Raw genomic sequence first — 20,718 nt, 5'->3', positions numbered from 1 at the left:
AAATAAAAAATTAAAAAAATTAAATAAATCTTGAAAAAGTAAAGTTTAAAACAACTTCACTAAAATAGTGTGATACCCAGCATCTCACTGTAAAAGCTATATACAGTGTCAGCAGTGTTGGGAATGTTAAAGACTGGCAGGTTCTTCCCCACAATATCAAAGCTACTTCTAATAGAATCCCCAGTGTACTATTTCTTTATGCTCATAAAACATCAAAATAAGTTTCAGAGATGGGTACAACTTTGTGAAGCATCTAATCCTATTTTGAGCTCAAATGCTTCTACAAGGAAGAGAGGGAACCAGGTGCCTAACTTTGATCCATTGTGAATGATCTGTACCTGAAATCCAAACCAATGTAACTAATCCCTCTAACCAAGGCAGAACTGGAGCCAAGTAAATCAAAGAATTCCTCAGAAAGAGTCTCCTCGTTCTAAGAAACAAGCTAAGAACAATGTTGTCTCTAGACTAGAATGGGCCTTCCAGAGAAAAGTCCCTATTATACTTCTCAGTCAACTGAAAGCAACTCCTTGTTCCTGCTAAAAAAAAGAAAGAGAGAGAGAGAGAGAGACCCACAGATAGAGAAAAGTTTATAAATTCCCACCCACCCATCATGCCCACTTCTTGTGCCTCTTCAAGAAGACTAGGCTAGTGGAACTGTGCTCCAGTGACCTCTGGGCAGTGTTTTAGAGATCTCATTTATCAATCTTAATGGGAATGCTTTGTTTAAGGAGCAGAGGGGATTTACAGGAAGGGAGACAAAGAGGGACCAGAGGGAATAAGATGCTACTGGGCCCCAAGGCACCATCCCACTCCACACACCAAAGCCCAATCACTGGAAAGGAAGGGAAGGAGAAACAAAGAAGGAAGGAGGAAGGAAGGGAGAGAGAGAGAAAGAAAAAGAAAAAAAGAAGACTAGGCCAAGTTATCCTGAATCAAGAAATAACAAACGATCCCATAATTTAAAAGACAGAATCCGTTCTCCAGAGAGGGAACAGGGGCTGGAAATGGAGTAAATACCTACTTATGAAGCCTCATAAAAATCCCCAAATTACAGGGTTCTGGGAGCTTCCAAGAGTAGGGCCCAAAGAAGGCACTGAGGCCCCATACCCGCCCTGCTCACCTCTCCCAACAGGATTTTCATCTCATCCTTTATCATATTCTTTCATAATAAACTGGTTAACAGGAAGTAAACTGTTTTCCTGAGTTCTGTGAGCAGCTCTAGAAATTAATCAAACCCAAGGAGGGGGTTGGGAACCTCTGGTTCACAGCCCATCTGTCAGAAGCATAGGTAGCAACTTAGACTTGTGACTGGCATCTGAGAGGTGAGGGCAGTCCTATGGGCCTGAGCCCTTAACCTGTGAGATGTGACGCTACCTCCAAGTAGACTGTGAGAATTCAGTGAAACCATAGGGTGCCCAGTTGGTGCCGGAGGATTGCCTAGAGTGGGGAAAATCCCCACAAATTTGGTAACAGGAAGTATCAGAAACATGAGCAAGAGTGGAGTTCTTCCAAAACAGTCCTAAATGAGATTTTCCCTCAACTGCAAGACAATGTGAATTCTGAAACAAGACCAAGAAGAGAGGACCCACGTCATCCAGCCCTGACCCACCTTTCCAACATCATCTCAGATCACACTGCACCTCACTCACCACACCCCAAGACCAGAGGCCTCCTTCAGTCTCCTCGAGCACACTGCTCCCTTAACCCAGAAGCCTGAACCCCTCTTTCTTCCCACCCTTGAGGTCCCAACTTAAATGCTACAGGCACTTTCCCCATCACCCTAACTAAAGTAGCCTGCTCCCATTACCCACCCACCATACCATCCTGTTCATTTCCTCTCTATATAAAAAAAACTCCTATATTTGTTTGATGGTTTATTTACTTCCTCTCTGTGGGCCCTACTAGAATGTAAGTTACATATGGGAGGAATTTTGTTTGTCTTGTTCATGCCATATTCCCAGCTCCTTCAACAGTGCCCAGCATGTCATAGCCATCAACCAATTGATTTTAGCTCATTCTAGACAAGTAAGAACACTCCATGTTTAAAGGAAACTCAAAATATTCATTCTACCCTGAAAAGGCCATCTATTATCTAATTCTTTGATATCAGGAAAGTGTTTGTGACATGTAACTAAAATCTCTTATGCTGCAGTTTAAATTCTCAGTAAAGACAGTCACTTTTCCACCTTTTAAAAGCTGACTGATTCTCCTTCCTTTACTCCTCATCTTCTGTTTCACTTTTTAATCTTTTATAACCACAGCTTTCCTCTCAACTTTCATATAATTCTAGAAAGGTTCTAACCAAAACTGAGTAGTGGATTGTGCATCAAAGCATTCAGCCAGTTTAAGAAGAGCAGCCAACTTCTGACCACCATGAGGGCTAGATCTTTACTTATGATCCTAAGAAAGAAGTCCGGATGTAATCACTTTACATATTAGACCTCTGTGTTGTCTCTTTGTACCTTCTTGTTAAGTATTCTGGCCTCCACTTGGACCACTTGCCATCATCTTCACCTGCTTCACCTGGTCTGTTTTGGGGGATTTTTTTTGGCAAGGGGGGTTGATTTCTGTGGCCGCACCACAAGGCATGAGGGATCTTAGTTCCTGACCAATCATCAAACCCTACAGTGGAAGCATGATGCTTTAACCACAGGACCTCCAGGGAAGTCCCACCTGGTCTGTTTTTAAAGTAATATACTATATACTAGATTATATACTATATAATACATATACTACATAGTTATATACTAGATTTCTAGTATATATCCTAGTAGATATATACATATATCTACTAGATATACATCCTACATACTAAACATGTGTGCGTGCTAAGTCACTTCAGTCATGTCTGACTCTGTGTGACCCTATGGACTGCAGCCTGCCAGGGTCCTCTGTCCATGGGATTCTTCAGGCAAGAACACTAGAGTGGCTTGCCATGCCCTCCTCCAGAGGATCTTCTCAACCCAGGGGTTGAACTGGCATCTCTTAAGTCAACCTGCATTGGCAGGTGGGTTCTTTACCACTTCCACCACCTGGGAAGCTATATACTAGGTATACTATGCTATATATTAGATATATATATCTACTAGTATATATACTAGAAATCTAGTATGTAACTATACAGTGTGTATATATACTATATAGTATATAATCCAGTATATAATTTATATAATATACTAGATAGATATAGAGAGAGACTATATACACACTAGCATATATACTGCTGCTGCTGCTGCTGCTAAGTCGCTGCAGTCGTGTCCGACTCTGTGCGACCCCATAGACGGCAGCCCGCCAGGCTCCGCCGTCCCTGGGATTCTCCAGGCAAGAACACTGGAGTGGGTTGCCATTTCCTTCTCCAATGCATAAAAGTGAAAAGTGAAAGTGAAGTTGCTCAGTCGTGTCTGACTCTTAGAGACCCCATAGACTGCAGCCTACCAGGCTCCTTCCCCCATGGGATTTTCCAGGCAAGAGTACTAGAGTGGGTTGCCATTGCCTTCTCCGAGCATATATACTAGAGTTCTCAAAGCTGCTATTGTCTTTTTTTCATTTTTTTCAGATTTCTTCTGCGTGAGAGCTCTGGATTGATATTACAAAGTACTTAAGAGCAGGAAGCACCAAGTAGACCTATACCCCACAAAGTGTACTCTGCAGATAGATGACAATGTTTCCTATACTTTGCCAAAGTGCTTATACGTTTAGGATATATGGCCTTGAAGGTCACAGCATAATCGATTCTTTCACTTAGCCACCCTGACCTCTTATCTCCTGCTCCTCTCTGCTCTAAATATAGATTAAAGAAACTGCAGCCTCTCCCCCTGCCAAATACCCTGACTACACTACCTACTATTTCCTGTCCTCTTGACCTAAAATTTGGCAAAAAGTGAGAAAACCAAGTCTTTCCCAAGCCAAAATGTCACAATCACTAGGAAGTTGAGAGTTTGCTAAATGGTATCACAAAGTTTTAAAAAAAACTAGTAATAAGTCACCCAAATCCCTTTAAGAATTCAAGTTAGAAAGTAAAAAACAGAAAGGGAAAAAAAAAACCTTAGAACTTCCAGAAATGTCAAAAATCCTTTTTTTCCCAAGTAATCTTAAGCAACTTTGAGGCGCCACCATATATTATACGTGACACAAAAGTCATCCCTGTGACATTAACAGAGAACAAAAATTTTTAAATAACTGTATATATCCTTGCCTTTAATTAATTCATAGTATGAAGAAACATTAAAAGTTTAACCTACCTTAGCTGGAGGAACTTTTCCAGCAGCTGTGATCTGACCAGTAAAAAACCGTCCAAAATGATTTGCTGCTAGTACAACCGCCTTGTAACTTAGGAAAACAGACAAATAAGTGGATAAATAATTCTATAAAATTAAAGAACTTAAGCTTATGTGTCAAAATTATTAGAGAATAACAACTAAAATTTATATAGTAAGTACTATCTGTCAAAAACAGCTCTAGGTACTGCATATATACTTACTCCTTTAATCTTCACAGCAACCCTATGGGTAAATATAACTACAATCTTCATTTTATAGGTGACGAAATTGAGGCATGGAGAGACAGAGAGACTTGACCGAGCTCCCTCAGCTATTAAATGGCAGAGCCAGACGTCTGACCCTACCATCCTGCCTGCAGAGACACACTCTTACCCATGATGCTCTCTGACTTCATGATGAGCACTACAGAAAATTAGCTCAGATAAAAGGAGAAGTAAAAGGAAGAGAGAAAATGCTAATAACAGTTTGCTTTGGCAGCTAGGACTCTAGGTACTTTAAACTTTGTTTTACTTTATCATCCAAATTTTCTTTGATGATTGTGTAGTATTTATATAATATGGGGAAAACATCTTTAAAATTAAAAAATGAGGTTGGCTATCTGTTCATACATAACAAAATTCCAACCTCATAACCAAAAACACTTCCCCTGATCTCTAATGGTTGGAAGTGTCCTATTTTGAGACAGCATGATCTGAATTCAAATCTGAGTTCTATCACTAACTAGTTTTGCGACCCCGGGCAAATTTCTTTAATTCTCTAATCCTTGGTTTCCTCATCTCTAAACTGGGGACAATAAGGGTCTCTCAGAGTTGTTGTAAGGATTGAATAAGATAATTCAGTAAAGCCCTTACCATAAAACCTGTCACAATAAGTGCTTGGCAAGAATGTTTTTAGCTAAAGAAACATTCTGTACATCAAAAACTAGCAATTTATACCAAGTTTTCCTTCATAGAGTATTTTTATCACACTAAATTACCTATTACATTAATTTCATTTTCACATTATTTTATACTTAAAAGGTGCTTTTGCACACTCAGTAACAAACACTCTATCTTAACATTATATAATACAAAGATCATAATCATAATGCAAGTAACCACCTACTAGCTGACAAAAAAACCTTTACCTGGTCATATTTTTGTAAAAAAATTATATAATGATTAATGCAAAAGCATATAATAGTTACTACTATTACTTATAGCAAGAAAAAAATATTTTAATGATTATATTACTTGTTAGTTCTGAATCCAAGTGATAAAAAGTTTCAGAGAGCAAAGATGATAAAGACTCAAAGGCCACTGGAAGAAATTAACTTTGATTAAAAGATTCAGTTGCTGTATTGGAAAAAAAACAAAAATGAGATAGATTACACAGGAAATGTATAAGAAAACGTTGGTAGTGGGGAAAAAGTGATAAAAGTGGGCCTTTTTTGGAGGAGAGCAGAAAGACTCAGATGAACACAGTGAACTAGAAGGAGCATGTCATCACAGCAACACGCCTGTGTGTGTGAGTTAGATAATGATTTATCACATATTGTACGGGTAAATATACTAGATGATTCATCTCTAACTACGCCTTTAGCATATATCAGCTCAGGACATAAGACAGTGATTCTTTAAAACTGTGTCCCTGGATCTCCAAAAGCTCACACTTCAGCCAACTCTTAGAGCATTGTGGATGGGAAGGAAAACAGAGACAGTATTTCTGGACACCCTACTGTCCCTTAATTCAACTGAAGTGAAGTGTTAGTCGCTCAGTCATGTCCGACTCTTTGCGACCCCATAGACTATAGCCCTCCAGGCTCCTCTGTCCATGGGATTCACCAGTCAAGAATACTGGAGTGGGTTGCCATTTCCCTCTCCAGGGGAATCTTCCTGACCCAGGGATCAACCCCAGGTCTCCTACATTGCAGGCAGATTCTTTTACTGTCTGAGCCACCAAGAAAGCACTAATTCAACTAAGGCCACTTGAATTATTGGATTTGTCTACATTCCCTCCTGTTTCATTTGCTCAAAAGATTCTGCAGCTGAAAACCACTGACTAGGATAACCTTTCTCACATGTGCAAAGGAACACCATCCTTAAAACTTCACATTGTTCATTTCCTACATAAAGGTTTCCCTGAAGGCTCAGATGGTAAAGAATCTGACTACAATGCAGGAAACTGGGGTTCAATCCCTGGGTCAGGAAGATACCCTGGAGAAGAGAATATCTACCCACTCCAGTATTCTTGCCCGGAAAATTCCATGGACAGAGGAACCTGGCAGACTACAGGCCATTCAGACACAACTGAGTGACTCTTTCCTACATAAAATTTTAAGTCCCACACTGCATAACCTAACTCTTTCAGAAACTAAATAAATGGGACAAAAGTTTACTTTGTCTCTCTGCATTAATTCACATCACAAAAAAATCTTCAAAACATTTGTCATATTACATAAGGAAACAAACTGTGTTCTATTTATCATTTATTTAGTGCTTCTCTTTTGCATCAAAAATGAACAGCTGGAATCCAGAGTAGAATCTGTAGCACATGTGATATGCTATATCTAAAATATGAAACCTAAGAAAACTTTTGGCTCCTGGGTCAGCTGTAAAAGTCTTTATTCAGGTTATCTTTCTTTCTGCACCATTTTATTTAAAAATTTTTTCATTTGTTGGTGCCTCACTCATATTAACAAGTTGTCACTATTAATAGTTTTCTGCTTAAAATCTAATTCAATTCGTTCCTTAGATAAGCTGATTTCATAAACATCATCTGATTTCCAGATTTTTCCCACTCTCCAGGCAGAGTCAGCAATATACTGCACTTACATAGTTATGCCTGTCCCTGCTCTGTGGCAGGCATAGGCACACATGACTGTTAGTCAGAGACACATTCCTCTGAGCTGAATGGGTCCTAGAATTCTCAACGCAGCAGTCCAGGCACTAGATGGGGCATGCATTCAGGCCAGCAGGCAAATGAAGTTTATTGCCATCTTGGCCATAGTTAGCCTTCAGTTATCATGGGTTTTGACCTAAGATGAAACTTCCTCAAGTGCAGACATTTTCCCTATTAATTAAATAATTTATAAATTTCCCTAGGCAAAATCTAATTAAAGTGATCAATCTATCAATATGTATATATTAGATGGGACCATATGAAACTGCTAATGTTCTACCAGTTTTGACCCTATAACAACAGTAATTTATGTCAACTAAACTTAGTCTGGTAATAATTTCACAATATATACATATATCAAATCATTGTATAAATTTTAAGGTGGAAACAATGTTCTATGTCAATTATACTGCAATAAAACTGTAATTTCAACTAATACATACATAAATAAACACACACATACACACATATGAAATACAGTATATCATCATTAAAGTACAAATAAGTTCCAAAGGGAAAAAATTGGAACATTATGTATTCAGAAACCAGAAGTACTTTTAAGCATAGATTCAGAAGCCTCATAATTAGTAAACTAAAATAAGACTTTCTACATTGCACCCTTTCTCATTCTATATAAATAATAGTTTTAAAAACAGTACTAGACTTATGTAAATTTTAAACCATTTGTTCTAAATTGTTATCACTACCCCTGCTATTGACTTTAGTAAAATATGAGTTTACTACATTAAAGCTCTTGGATAATTATTAATTGCTAAGACTATGGTTTACTTACCATGCAGTTTTTCATGAAAACAGATATTAAGAAAAATAACCACACATTTCAAAAAAAAGTCATTTCCTTTGGTAGAAAGAAACACTACTTCGCTTCTGCCCATGAAGATTAAAAAGTAATGTACAATAGCATGCAAAGTGAATAGCCATTTCCTACTGATGACTGTGAAACAATACGAATCTTAAAACTAACTGAAGTACACTCTTGGAAGGCTGCAATCTCCTAGCCACTACAAGCAAAATCATTCTAAGAGAGAAGAGCTATAGTGAGCATGTTTTTGTAGCACCACTGTGCTTTTGTTCAACTGGAAAACAATCAACCTACCCAGCAATGTTGGCCATGGAGCTTAGCGCATCGTATCCCTGAGCAATTGTGACTCTTGGAACCTGGTCCATTGCCAGAACTGTCGTATTCCTTTTGGACAGTTTATTTAGCAAGTCTGGATTTTGGGCCGGGTAAATAAAACTGATCAGTGTACCCGATGTCTTTAAAAGATCAGCTTCATGAATACCTAATGTTGGGTTAAGCATAGGGGCTCGCACCTGGAAAAAAAAAAAGTCAAGTCACTGATTAAAAATGTAAACAACTTTATCTTATTTTTAAGTAAACATGACAACTAAAATAATATGCCATTATTGAAATAACACTCCAGAAATAATCTCTCACAAAAAAATTTCTTACTCAATTCCTAAACAAAATAAAGCACATATAAATTTATGCCACTGATTATCTGACTGAACTTATGACCTAGTCTTGAGTAACAAGCACACATACCTGGAAATAGTGTCAGGACAGGTTTGACAATGACAGGTAGAGGAATTAAAAAAAACAACAACCTGTTTTTTGGGGGAAACAGGTTCTACAACAAATCTGTTGTCCCAAAATCTACTACTCTGGTAAAATTAAGAAACGTTAAAATAAACAGACAGTAAGCTTTTGTTGAATGTTCAAAGATTCAATTCGTGTTAATTTGTAAGCATAAACATTTGGAGTGGTTAGAAGTTAAGAACATCATAAACTAAAATCTCCATGTCATGTGTATAGATTTACGTCACCTTAAAGTTCCAGAAAAATCTATAGATGAACACAACTCAAAGGAGTAGCCTTGCTGAGTTGGGTTTAAGCAAAAAGCTACAATGTACTCTGTTATGTTGAATCAAATCAATGAACACACACTGTCCATGCCTGAAAGTTTCAACTGTCTACTTCTTCAAGCTAAATTTTTAAAACTTCCATTTAAAAAGGTGTTTTTGTTTTACATCCTTGTTCAAAGTCAACCTACAATTAAAGTGTATCATTTCATTAGCTCCCAATCTGCAGCAGCAGTGCTCTTAGGCTAGAAAGCACAGAACAATAACAGCTCTGGGACTTCTGTTTTAAAAAGAAACAGAAACACAAACACTTGGTCAATACTTTCATTTAACAGCATTTCATCTCAATTTACCTATGAAACACCTTTATCTGTCATTCCCATTTCAGTTGTTGCTGTGGTGATGCGTGTGATTTTAGGCTCTGGACTTTAATTAAGACTCTCTGACAAGGTCTATTTTTTTCCTCAGTGAGAATCTATAATATAGATTTAATAAACATTAGAGGACAACTGAATTCTCCTGGCCCCTATCAAATGCTTAGCTGAAACTGTTGACATCTGAGTGAGTGAAGCCAACAGAATGTCTTCCTGAAGATGCTTTTTGGGGTCCCGAATTCCTCAGAATATTAACAGGCTTGACTCAAAAGAGAGACCCAAGGTCAAGTAGTTATTACTACAAATATAAAATTATTAAGTTTTCCTATTATAGGAGTCCTCAGTGTCTCTAACATGGCTCATACACACTGTGAATCTATATGTAACATTTCTAAAGCTTACGTGCACCCTAGGAACCCCTTTTCGTGGGGTATCTCAAAAGGTTTTCGATCCCTAAAACATACATTAAAATGGATTATACTTACTTTCCAATTTTCCCCTAAGCCTTTATTATACTGTTATCTCAAGTATCAGTATACCTAAACACTTAAATTACTATTTCCATATCATAAATTTGTTATTAATTTTCTATAGAAAAAGTTTTGTGTCTCCTGCAAAAAATACTATGTAAGACCCTATCAAGTTATTCAGTTGACTATATGTAAAAAAATCCTATGTATTGATTCCCCTTTAGAAATTAATGTAGGAAAAAAGCTGGTCTATCCTAGAAAAGTGAGACTATTTTAACCTGATAAACATGCTTATTTAATCCATACCTCACTACTTGCCTTGGTTGCGTGGTAAGACATTTCAGTCATGTCTGACTCTTTGCAACCATATAGACTATAGCCCAGCAGGCTCCTCTGTCCACAGGATTCTCCAGGCAAGAATACTGGAATGGGTTGCCATGCCCTCCTCCAAGGGATCTTCCTGATGTAGGGACTGAACGTGCATCACTGAGCCACCTGGGAAGCCCCACCTGCCTTGGTTACAGAAGACTTAAGATTTAAGTTACTATTCAGCTCATCTATGTTATACTCTTGATACAGTTTCCCTTTCTCTACACAATTTTTTACTTCAGATTTTATTTGTAAAGTTCTTTAGCTTACAGCTCTCTATTACACATGACCTTAAGACCTTTTATTAAAGTAGGTAAGTCTATTCTAAGCCCGTTACTTTTTCCAGAATAGTCCTGCCCTCTAGAAATAACACTTACATCAGTTAAATCACTGACCTAAGATCCTTCAAAATATCAGAATATCACTGTGCATTCAGTCCAAGGAGTTATTTGCCTCTTTACCATTCTAGTAGGAGTTAAATACTCACCCAGCGGTACTATGGACATATATGAACCATATGGTACAAATGTTCCCTAGCCAATAAGAAGGAAATTCCACACAGCAAATGTAAGAAAGAAGATCATTTCTTTCCTCATGCTTAAATATAGTAATATTGTTCACACTGCCTCATAAAAGTTCTGAGTTCCCTGATGGCTCAGACAGTAAAGAATCTACCTGCAATGTGGGAGACCCAGGTTTGATGCCTGGGTTGGGAAGATCCTCTGGAGGAGGGCATGACAACCCACTCTAGTATTCTTGCCTACAGAATTCCAGGGACAGAGGAGCCTGATAGGCTACAGTCCACGGGTCACAAAGAGTCAGACATGACTGAGTGCCCAACTCTTGCACTTTCATAAATGTTCTACTGAAACATGAAGAATAGTCACAATACGCAATCGTTTCTTTGAGGAAAAAAGCATCATTTGAAAGTATGAAAACTATAACAAAAGAGAAGGTACTTTAATCTTTGTACAAGAAGTAATCTTTCTACAAGAAGATTTAGAAAAGTCAGCAAGCCATAAATGGAAGGGGGAAAGGAATAATTACTTTGACCACCAAATCAGAAGCCAGCACTTCCTTCGCCCCTTGGATCTGGGCACCTGCTGCTCTGTAGTGATCATCTGAGAACTTGGAAGCTTCACCTGCGCCAGATTCCACAACAACATTAAACCCCTGCTTGACCAAGGCCTGAACGCCAGCAGGAGACAACGCCACTCGCTTCTCATTTTGGAAAATCTCTTTGGGGACCCCAACAGTTAGTTGCTTATATGGAATTCCTACAACAAAGACAAAAAAAAAATTGGTAAGAAACAACACCAACAGTCAATGTTTTAATAATGTAGTTCAGAAAATGGAAACGGGAAATTTGTTCAAAATACACTACATGTACAGGCTGCTGTTCAAAGTGATGTTCCTGATTCATAATTTTTTAACTTTTTTTGATAGATGATGGGAAATTCTTATACCCACTCTCCTGAAAATCCTAAATATTTAACCAAATAGCTTTCTTCAAGGCATATGACTAGTTTAGCTTATTCTTAGGGAAGAAATGGGTTGAAAGGCCACTCAACACACTAACTCCACTCATCAAACTAACCCACTGTGGTTTATGGTCCCCTGATCCTTATCTTTAAGAAAGACAGAAGTAATTGTTGCTCAGTCGCTTAGTCGTGTTTTGACTCTTTGCGACCCCATGGAATGCAGCACACAATGCATCCCTATCCCTCAACATCTCCCGGAGCTTGCTAAAACTCATATCCATTGAGTCAGTGATGCCATCCAACCATCTCATCCTCTGTCATCCCCTTCTCCTCCTGCCTTCAATCTTTCTCAGAATCAGGGTCTTTTCCAATGAGTCGGCTCTTTGCATCAGGTAGCCGAAGTACTGGAGTTTCAGCTTCAGTATCAGTCCTTCCAATGAATATTCAGGGTTGATTTCCTCCAGGATTGACTGGTTTGATCTCCCTGCTATCCAAGAGACTCTCAACAGTCTTCTCCAGCACCACAGTTTGAAGGCAACAATTCTTCGGCGCTCAGCCTTTTTTATTGTTCAGCTCTCACATCTATATATGACTACTGGAAAAACCATAGCTTTGACTACATGGATCTTTGCAAACAAAGTAATGCCTTTGCTTTTTAATACACTATCTAGGTTTGTCATTGCTTTTCTTCCAAAGAGCAGGTGTCTTTTAATTTCATGGTTGCAGTCACCATCCACAGTGATTTTGGAGCCCAAGAAAATAAAGTCTGTCACTGTTTCCATTGTTTCCCCATCTATTTGCCATGAAGTGATGGGACCGGATGCCATGATCTTCATTTTCTGAATGTTGAGTTTTAAGCCAGCTTTTCACTTTCCTCTCTCATTTTCATTAAGAGGCTCTTTAATGCCTCTTCACTTTCTGCCATAAGGGTGGTGTCATCTGCCTGTCTGAGGTTATTAATATTTCTCCCCACAATCTTGATTCCAGTTTGTGCATCATCTATTCTTGGTCACAACTGATTAGACCAGGGGGTCAGCAGCTGGGTTAAAGGTGACAGTCTACAGGCCAGACAGAAGGAAAACCAGTAGCACATGAGACAACTTATAGAAGAACTCTGCCCTGTGGATACTCCATGTTGGCCAATGACTATTCAACCCAATCAGGGTCTCTCAGAGAACTGGGACATGAGACCCACCAAAAAGGACCAGGAGAATAGAATGATGCAGCAACTATTTGTGAACAGAGCCACAAGGTAATCGAAGGGAGGTGGTCAGCAGCCACAGCAGTAGAAACGTTGGTAGTGGGCATGCAGATGGAAAAGAGGAGTGACAGCAATGAAATCCAGAATGACACCCCACTTCTCCAAGAAGGAGAACAGTTCCCTGTGCTCCATACTTCCCAAAAATCCATACAATAAAAATAAAACCTCATCACAAAATATAACCTGCTGTGATTCTGTTCCCTGCAACACAGAAGAACCCATATAACACAGTTAAATTATTTATCCCTGAAGAAGAAAATGGCAACTCACTCCAGTATTCTTCTCTGGAAAATCTCACAATCAGAGAAAACTAGCATGCTGCGTCCATGTAGTTGCAAGGAGTCAGATACAACTCAGCAACTGAACAGCAACAAATTACTTATATACATTTCAGACCAGCCTTAGCTAAAATACACTAGTTTTTCTTTTTCTGTTGTTTTACTCAATATATGGGCATAAACATTATTTTTAATGAAGAGCATCTGCTTCTATATGTCTTATTAAAGTTTAGAAAACTTACTCTAGCAATCTAAACTTTCAGTTCAGTTCAGCCGCTCAGTCGCGTCCGACTCTTTGTGACCCCATGAATTGCAGCACGCCAGGCCTCCCTGTCCATCACCAACTCCCCCGGAGTTCACTCAAACTCACGTCCATCAAGTCGGTGATGCCATCCAGCCATCTCATCCTCGGTCATCCCCTTCTCCTCCTGCCCCCAATCCCTCCCAGGATCAGAGTCTTTTCCAATGAGTCAACTCTTCACATGAGGTAGCCAAAGATTGGAGTTTCAGCTTCAGCATCATTCCTTCCAAAGAACACCCAGGACTGATCTCCTTTAGAATGGACTGGTTGGATCTCCTTGCAGTCCAAGGGACTCTCAAGAGTCTTCTCCAACACCACAGTTTTCAAAAGCATCAATTCTTCAGTGCTCAGCTTTCTTCACAGTCCAACTCTCACATCCACACATGACCACTGGAAAAATCATAGCCTTGACTAGACGGACCTTTGTTGGCAAAGTAATGTCCCTGCTTTTCAATATGCTATCTGCTGCTGCTGCTGCTAAGTCGCTTCAGTCGTGTCCGACTCTGTGCGACCCCATAGATGGCAGCCCACCAGGCTCCCCCATCCCTGGGATTCTCCAGGCAAGAACACTGGAGTGGGTTGCCATTTCCTTCTCCAATGCATGAGAGTGAAAAGTGAAAGTGAAGTTGCTCAATCATGTCAGACTTAGCGACCCCATGGACTGCAGCCTACCAGGGTCCTCCGTCCATGGGATTTTCCAGGCAAGAGTACTGGAGTGGGGTGCCATTGCCTTCTAGGTTGGTCATAACTTTCCTTCCAAGGAGTAAGTATTTTTTAATTTCATGGCTGCAATCACCATCTGCAGTGATTTTGGAGCCCAAAAAAATAAAGTCCGACACTGTTTCCACTGTTTCCCCATCCATTTCCCATGAAGTGATGGGACCAGATGCCATGATCTTAGTTTTCTGAATGTTGAGCTTTAAGCCAACTTTTTCACTCTCCTCTTATATAATAAAAAGGTAAATCAAAATATCTCTACAGAGTAACTTATTAAGTGAAACTTTACAGAGACTAAATCAACCTAAAAATAGCTGCATTTGGACATGCAGTCTTAGATCTCATACTATTTAAGCAGTAGTAATTGATAGTAAGCCAAAGGCAAACACATGCTGAATCTTCCTCTCTACTTAAAAGAGAGGAAAATAACTGAAAGATAGCAAATATTTTGGATTAAGGTGAAAAATTAATTATATAAACTTATCTAGAGTTCACTCATTGGACAACCTCAAATTCTCTAGGTCCTACATATCATATGCCAAGGAAGTTACCAAAGACAGATGAAGTCACATCAAAAGGATTTAGGAACCAACCTAGAAGGGCTTCCACTGGCCAGATATGAGACAATTTGAGCATCAAAAAGAAAAATAATTAATTATAAATGTCATAAAATACATATAAAGATGTTAAAATCCAAGAATTCATAATAAATATTTCAAAATTCAAAAATATTCAAAAAATAAATATTTGCTAAAAGCTTCTCAACTTTGGAGAAAGTAATGTGTGATAAGATGAATAAGAGTCTCCCAAATATATCCATGTCTTAATCCTCAGAATCAGTGAATACATTCCAGTACATGGCAAAGGAGAATTATGGTAACAGATGGAATTAAGGTTATTAATCAGCTGACCTTGAAACAGGGAGAATATTCTAAATTATGTGGGTGGGCTCAATATATCACATGGATCCTTAAATGTGAAAGAAGGGAGCAGAAGAGTCAGAGTCAAAGAAAAATTTGGAGATGCTATCCTGCTGGCTTTGAAGACAGAGAAACAGGCCATGAGCCAAGGAACGCAGACAGTCTCCAGAAACTGGAAAAGGCAAGGAGACAGATTCTCCCCTAGAGCCTCTGGAAGGAATGCATCCTGCTGACACCAGTGAGAACCATCTCAGGCTTTGGCCTCCAGAAGTAAAAGATAATAAAATAAATGCGTCATATGAAGCCACTTTGCAATCACCTAATACAGCAAAAGTAGAAAATGAATACATAAGAGAACCAACTGATGAGCAAAACTAGTAAATACTGAACAATGATCAAACATCTACCCACCTTTTCCATACAACCTCAGAGTAACTAAATACAGTTGGCCCCCTTTATCCACGGACTTCCCAGGTGGTGCTAGTGGTAAAGAACCCACCTGCCAATGCAGAAGGGTCAGACACGGCTGAAGTGACTTAGCATGCACGCACTCTGTATCCACAGATTCAACCAAATGCAGATCAAAAATATTAAAAATAAATTCTGAAAGTTCTGAAAGCAAACCTTGGATTTTTTACATTGTATTGTGGCACAAGCGGTAAAGAACCCGCCTGCCAACGCAGGAGACATAAGAGATGCAGGTTCGATCCCTGGGTCAGGAAGATCCCCGGAGGGAGGCATGGCAACCCACTCCAGTATTCTTGCCTGGAGAAACCCATGGACAGAGGAGGCTGGCGGGCTACAGTCCATAGGGTCACACAGAGTCAGACACGACTGAGGTGACTTAACACACACAGGCATCATGAGTAACCTAAGAAAGAAAGTGAAGTCGTTCAGTCGTGTCCAACTGTTTGCCACCCCATGGACTGTAGCCTACCACGCTCCTCCATCCATGGGACTTTCCAGGCAAGAGTACTGGAGTGGGTTGCCATTTCCTTCTCCAGAGAATCTTCCCAGCCCAGGGATGGAACCTGGGTCTCCCGCATTGTAGGCAGATGCTTTACCATCTGAGCCACCAGGGAAGTCAACCTAAAGATGGTTTAACCTAAAGACAAGTAACCTAAAGGTGCTTTAAAGTATACAGGAGGATCTGTGTAGGTTATATGCAAATACTACACCATTTTATATGAGGAACTTGAGCATCCGAAGATTCTGGTATTCACGGGAGGTCTGGAACCAATCCCCCATGGATACCACAGGATGACTGTAACAGAAGGAAAGTTTTTTACACACTGAGGAAACCAGAATAGAAAGAGACACATGTACCCCAATGTTCATCGCAGCACTGTTTATAATAGCCAGGACATGGAAACAACCTAGACGTCCATCAGCAGATGAATGGATAAGAAAGCTGTGGTACATATACACAATGGAGTATTACTCAGCCGTTAAAAAGAATACATTTGAATCAGTTCTGATGAGATGGATGAAACTGGAGCCGATTATACAGAGTGAAGTAAGCCAGAAAGAAAAACACCAATACAGTATACTAACACATATATATGGAATTTAGAAAGATGGCAATGATGACCCTGTATGCAGGACAGCAAAAAAGACACAGATGTGTATAGCAGACTTTTGGACTCAGAGGGAGAGGGAGAGGGTGAGATGATTTGGGAGAATGGCATTGAAACATGTATAATATTATGTAAGAATCAAACTGCCAGTCTATGTCCGATGCAGGATACGGCACGCTTGGGGCTGGTACTCGGGGATGACCCAGAGAGATGTTGTGGGGAGGGGGGTGGGAGGGGGGTTCATGTTTGGGAACGCATGTACACCCGTGGTGGATTCATGTCAATGTATGGCAAAACCAATACAGAATTGTAAAGTAAAATAAAAAATAAAGAAAGAAAGAAATCAGGGAAAAAAAAAAATTCTACCTAATAAATGAAGATAAAATGATAGGATATTAAAGCTACTGATAAAATCACACATTTAGTTAACAATAAATTAAACGGCTGCTAGCGCCTCTGAGTGAAAAATCAATGGGAACTTCACAATAGATAGATCACACTGACAACATCTAAACTCACTGATCAATCTTCCTGATGGAATACAACAGACAGTGCACAATATCACCCATGAAGTACACTAGCTGAAAAAGGCAAACCGGACTCTGATCAAGCCTTGAGATCCAGCTAAATATTACAGAAAATACAAGAAACCTAGTTAAATCACACCAAGGGAATCATGTGGGAAATTCTACAGGACAACTAAATTCTTCAACAAATAAAAAGAAAAGAGAGAAGAGGAACATACAGACTGGAAGAGACCTAAGAGACAAGCAAGTAAATACAACACATGGACTCTGTTTGGATCCTAATTTGAACAAGGCATCTGTTAAAAAAAAATTGAGAAAATATTAAAACTGACTGAAGTTACTTTTCAAGCTTTTCAATGTGTTAATGAAATTGTGGCTATATTAAGGGATAAACAGAATCCTCATCTTTTAGAGATTAAAAAAATAATTATCTAGGAAATAGTCAAGAACAGAAATTAAGCAAACAAAAAAAGCCTTACTCATAACTGATAATAGAGACCTTGAAATACAGGCTTTCACTTACAAGGACAATTCCCATGTACTCAGTGTAGTTACTGACTTTTGCTTTATACACATTCTTATCACACTGGATAATCTGGCCTTCCAGAACACTTAATCTGAAGATAAGGCTGAGGGCTCTCAGAGGCAGGTACCCTGCCAATAGTGACTTGTCACGTGAGAATAAGAAAAGAGGCTATGAAATCTACTAAAGGCAGACATAAGAACTGAAAACACTTGGCAATTTAGGCATGCTGAATGCCCGTAACAGTCCTACAAACAAAAAGAGAATATTCTACATGGCAAAGACTTCTGATTCTTCCCAAATATCCATGCTGTTCCTCCCCTAAAAATAACAGAATACTATTTTTATTTAAGTATGTTGCCATCTAGAATAAAAAGCTAAATGTTCAAGTCTCCCTTAGAGCAACGTATTGCCACCTGAGTTCTGGCCAATGAGGTATAGATAGAGCACTAGAAGGGTCTTTGGGCAAGATGCTTAAAGGGATCTGACACAGCTTAGAAGGTTCCCCTTTTAGCCTCTCCTTCTGGCTCGTACCACAGAACAGAAGTGTGTGGGAGTCCTAGCAGAGAAAGCCTGTAGGCCACTGTAAGACTTCAAGTATTACTCTGTGTGAGCGAGGAAGCTGGTGGCAAATTCTGAACGAAGAGTAACATGATCTTTCATTTTTAAAAGATTATACTCATTGTCTTGTACAGAACAGACTGTTGGCAGGGACAGAGGTAAAGAGCACAGAGACCACTTAAAAGACTAATGCAATAGTCCAGGTGATGGGTGATGGTGGCTTGGACCAGGATGATAAAAGTGGCGATGGTGAGAAAAGAACAGATTCGAGATACAATGTAGAGCTGATCTATACCGATCATAAGCATCGGGAATGACTCTGAGGTTTCTGCCCTGAGCAACTGAGATGAAGCTGCCACTTACTAAATCAAGAAACATTAATGCAGATCAATCAATCTGCTTAGTTCCTAATTCTTAGGCATCGTTAAGCCATGTATGGTATGATTCCCCAATACCAACTAGGAAAGAGGAAGAGCTACTAGGAGAAATGGTTACTATGAGCAATGGTTTCCTGGGTATAAACTCAATTTATTTAACATTTTTCTTTTTCTATTGTATTTTCTTCTCTGTTAGCACTGACAGCCAAGAACTTCCGTACGTGGAAAATATAAGAAAGCACTCATTCAGTTTTTTACTCAAAATGACCGCTCACAAGCACTAGGCTGTAAAACTGTGTGGTTTATCTATCATCATCAGATCTATTGTTTCTACGACTCAAAGAGAGACTTTACCTGGTTTTACAGGGGCTTTACACCACAGAATCCGATGAGTATGAAATGTTCGTGAAAAATTCTTCTTCCCTGGAAGAACCTTACAGGACCCCAAATTGCTGAGGAAAGGGCATGAACAGCCAGTCACCACTGTTTTCAGCAGGTTCGCCATGATCACAGGAAGTTCCCGATTTTCTGGATCCCCAATTTCCTTCAAGGTAAATCACTAAAGGAAAGAAAGCAAAAATGTATGTGCTGAGAATAACCTTCTTTGCCTTTTGGATATCAAAAACCTTTTTTTAAAAAAAAAAAGCGAATTGAGAGAGGTTGGAAAATAACAGTTAAACGTGGGCATCTACAAAGAATTTATTTGCCAACTCCTTTACTTAAAGAAGATGCTTCAAAAGGTTGTTTCCAATTCAGGTATTTAAAATTTGGAATCTGTTTTCCCACTTAAAATTGTAGTTATAAACTCATTACTCAATTCCAAGCTAGGTCACTTAAGTTTAAGTGAGCTTTAATGTAGCTGAAAAGTTAAGAAAAGTTGCTATAAAGTCCAGTCACATCATATATGAAAGTTATCATCTCAGTTTGTCCAGCAAAAACTGCACAAAATCAAAATTCCCCTTAACTTTCCTTGCTGCTGCTAAGTCACTTCAGTCGTGTCCGACTCTGTACGACCCCATAGACAGCAGATCACCAGGCTCCCCTGTCCCTGGGATTCTCCAGGCAAGAACCCTGGAGTGGGTTGCCACTTCCTTCTCCAGTGCATGAAAGTGAAAAGTGAAAGTGAAGTCGCTCAGTTGTGTCCGACTCTTAAGAGACCTCATGGACTGCAGCTTACCAGGCTCCTCTGTCCATGGGATTTTCCAGGAAAGAGTAATAGACTGGGTTGCCACTGCCTTCTCTGAACCACAGTATAAGAAAGGATAAATTAAGAAATATCAGTACTTAAAAGTCTCTTTAGTCAACTTTCAAGTACATTTTATTTAACAATGTGATAGAGCCAACTTAAAGAGCCAAGTTTGTACACTTCTTCCCAATTCTTCATTCAGTGATGATTTCATACTGGTTGCTTGAGACTGTCTAAATAGTACAGTAGTACTTGTTTGGCCACTATACAATACAGAAAACACCACCATCCTTTTCAGTGCAGCAGGCTATACATCCTGAGAGACATACACACCCCACCCCAAACCCAGCTTGACTGAGTGAGATTCATGTTTGCCAGGTGTACATCTCAAGAAAATTTAACATGCACAAAATACAACTCCAATTTAAAAAAAAAAAAAAAAAAAAAAAAACTTCGATAGTTAACTTTACCACATAGGTTTGTGCTTGCATATGTGGACATAACTAGGAATTCCGTGAGTGGTTCTCACCACTCAAGGCCCATTTTTGCCAGCTCTAAATGAGCTAGGTGAAATGGCATTGACCTTTGCTGTTTTGGAGATTTCAGTGGCTATTTTCTCCAACCTCCCTGGCAGATCCCGGAGAGTACACAAAAGGCTCTCCCACCATCCCCCTGATTCCCAATGCTCTCTTTCCTTCAAAAATGTGAAGAAGCGGAGGACCTAGAACTCTTCTCAGTCAACCACAACTAAC

The 20,718-nt window shown here is 39.3% G+C and overlaps 1 protein-coding gene across 4 annotated transcripts in view; it reads right to left on the bottom strand.

Annotated features, from left to right (window-relative positions):
• The window catches only part of NNT (nicotinamide nucleotide transhydrogenase), a 94,888-nt gene that overhangs the window by 70,303 nt on the left and 3,867 nt on the right, over positions 1-20,718 (bottom strand). For all 4 annotated transcript variants that reach the window (XM_040262461.1, XM_040262462.1, XM_040262460.1 and 1 more), the window contains exons 2-5: positions 19,135-19,339; positions 11,305-11,534; positions 8,278-8,495; positions 4,242-4,329 (exon numbers count right to left, since the gene is read on the bottom strand). In XM_040262461.1, the coding sequence (XP_040118395.1) occupies positions 4,242-4,329; positions 8,278-8,495; positions 11,305-11,534; positions 19,135-19,285 (687 nt within the window). In that variant the 5' untranslated portion in view covers positions 19,286-19,339. The remainder of the gene's footprint in view (positions 1-4,241; positions 4,330-8,277; positions 8,496-11,304; positions 11,535-19,134; positions 19,340-20,718) is intronic.

The sequence above is a fragment of the Oryx dammah genome, unplaced genomic scaffold (genome assembly GCF_014754425.2).
Source record: "Oryx dammah isolate SB20612 unplaced genomic scaffold, SCBI_Odam_1.1 HiC_scaffold_20, whole genome shotgun sequence".
Lineage (NCBI taxonomy): Eukaryota > Metazoa > Chordata > Mammalia > Artiodactyla > Bovidae > Oryx > Oryx dammah.
Note: the sequence above shows the minus strand (reverse complement) of the source record. Positions and strands in the feature narration are given on the sequence as shown.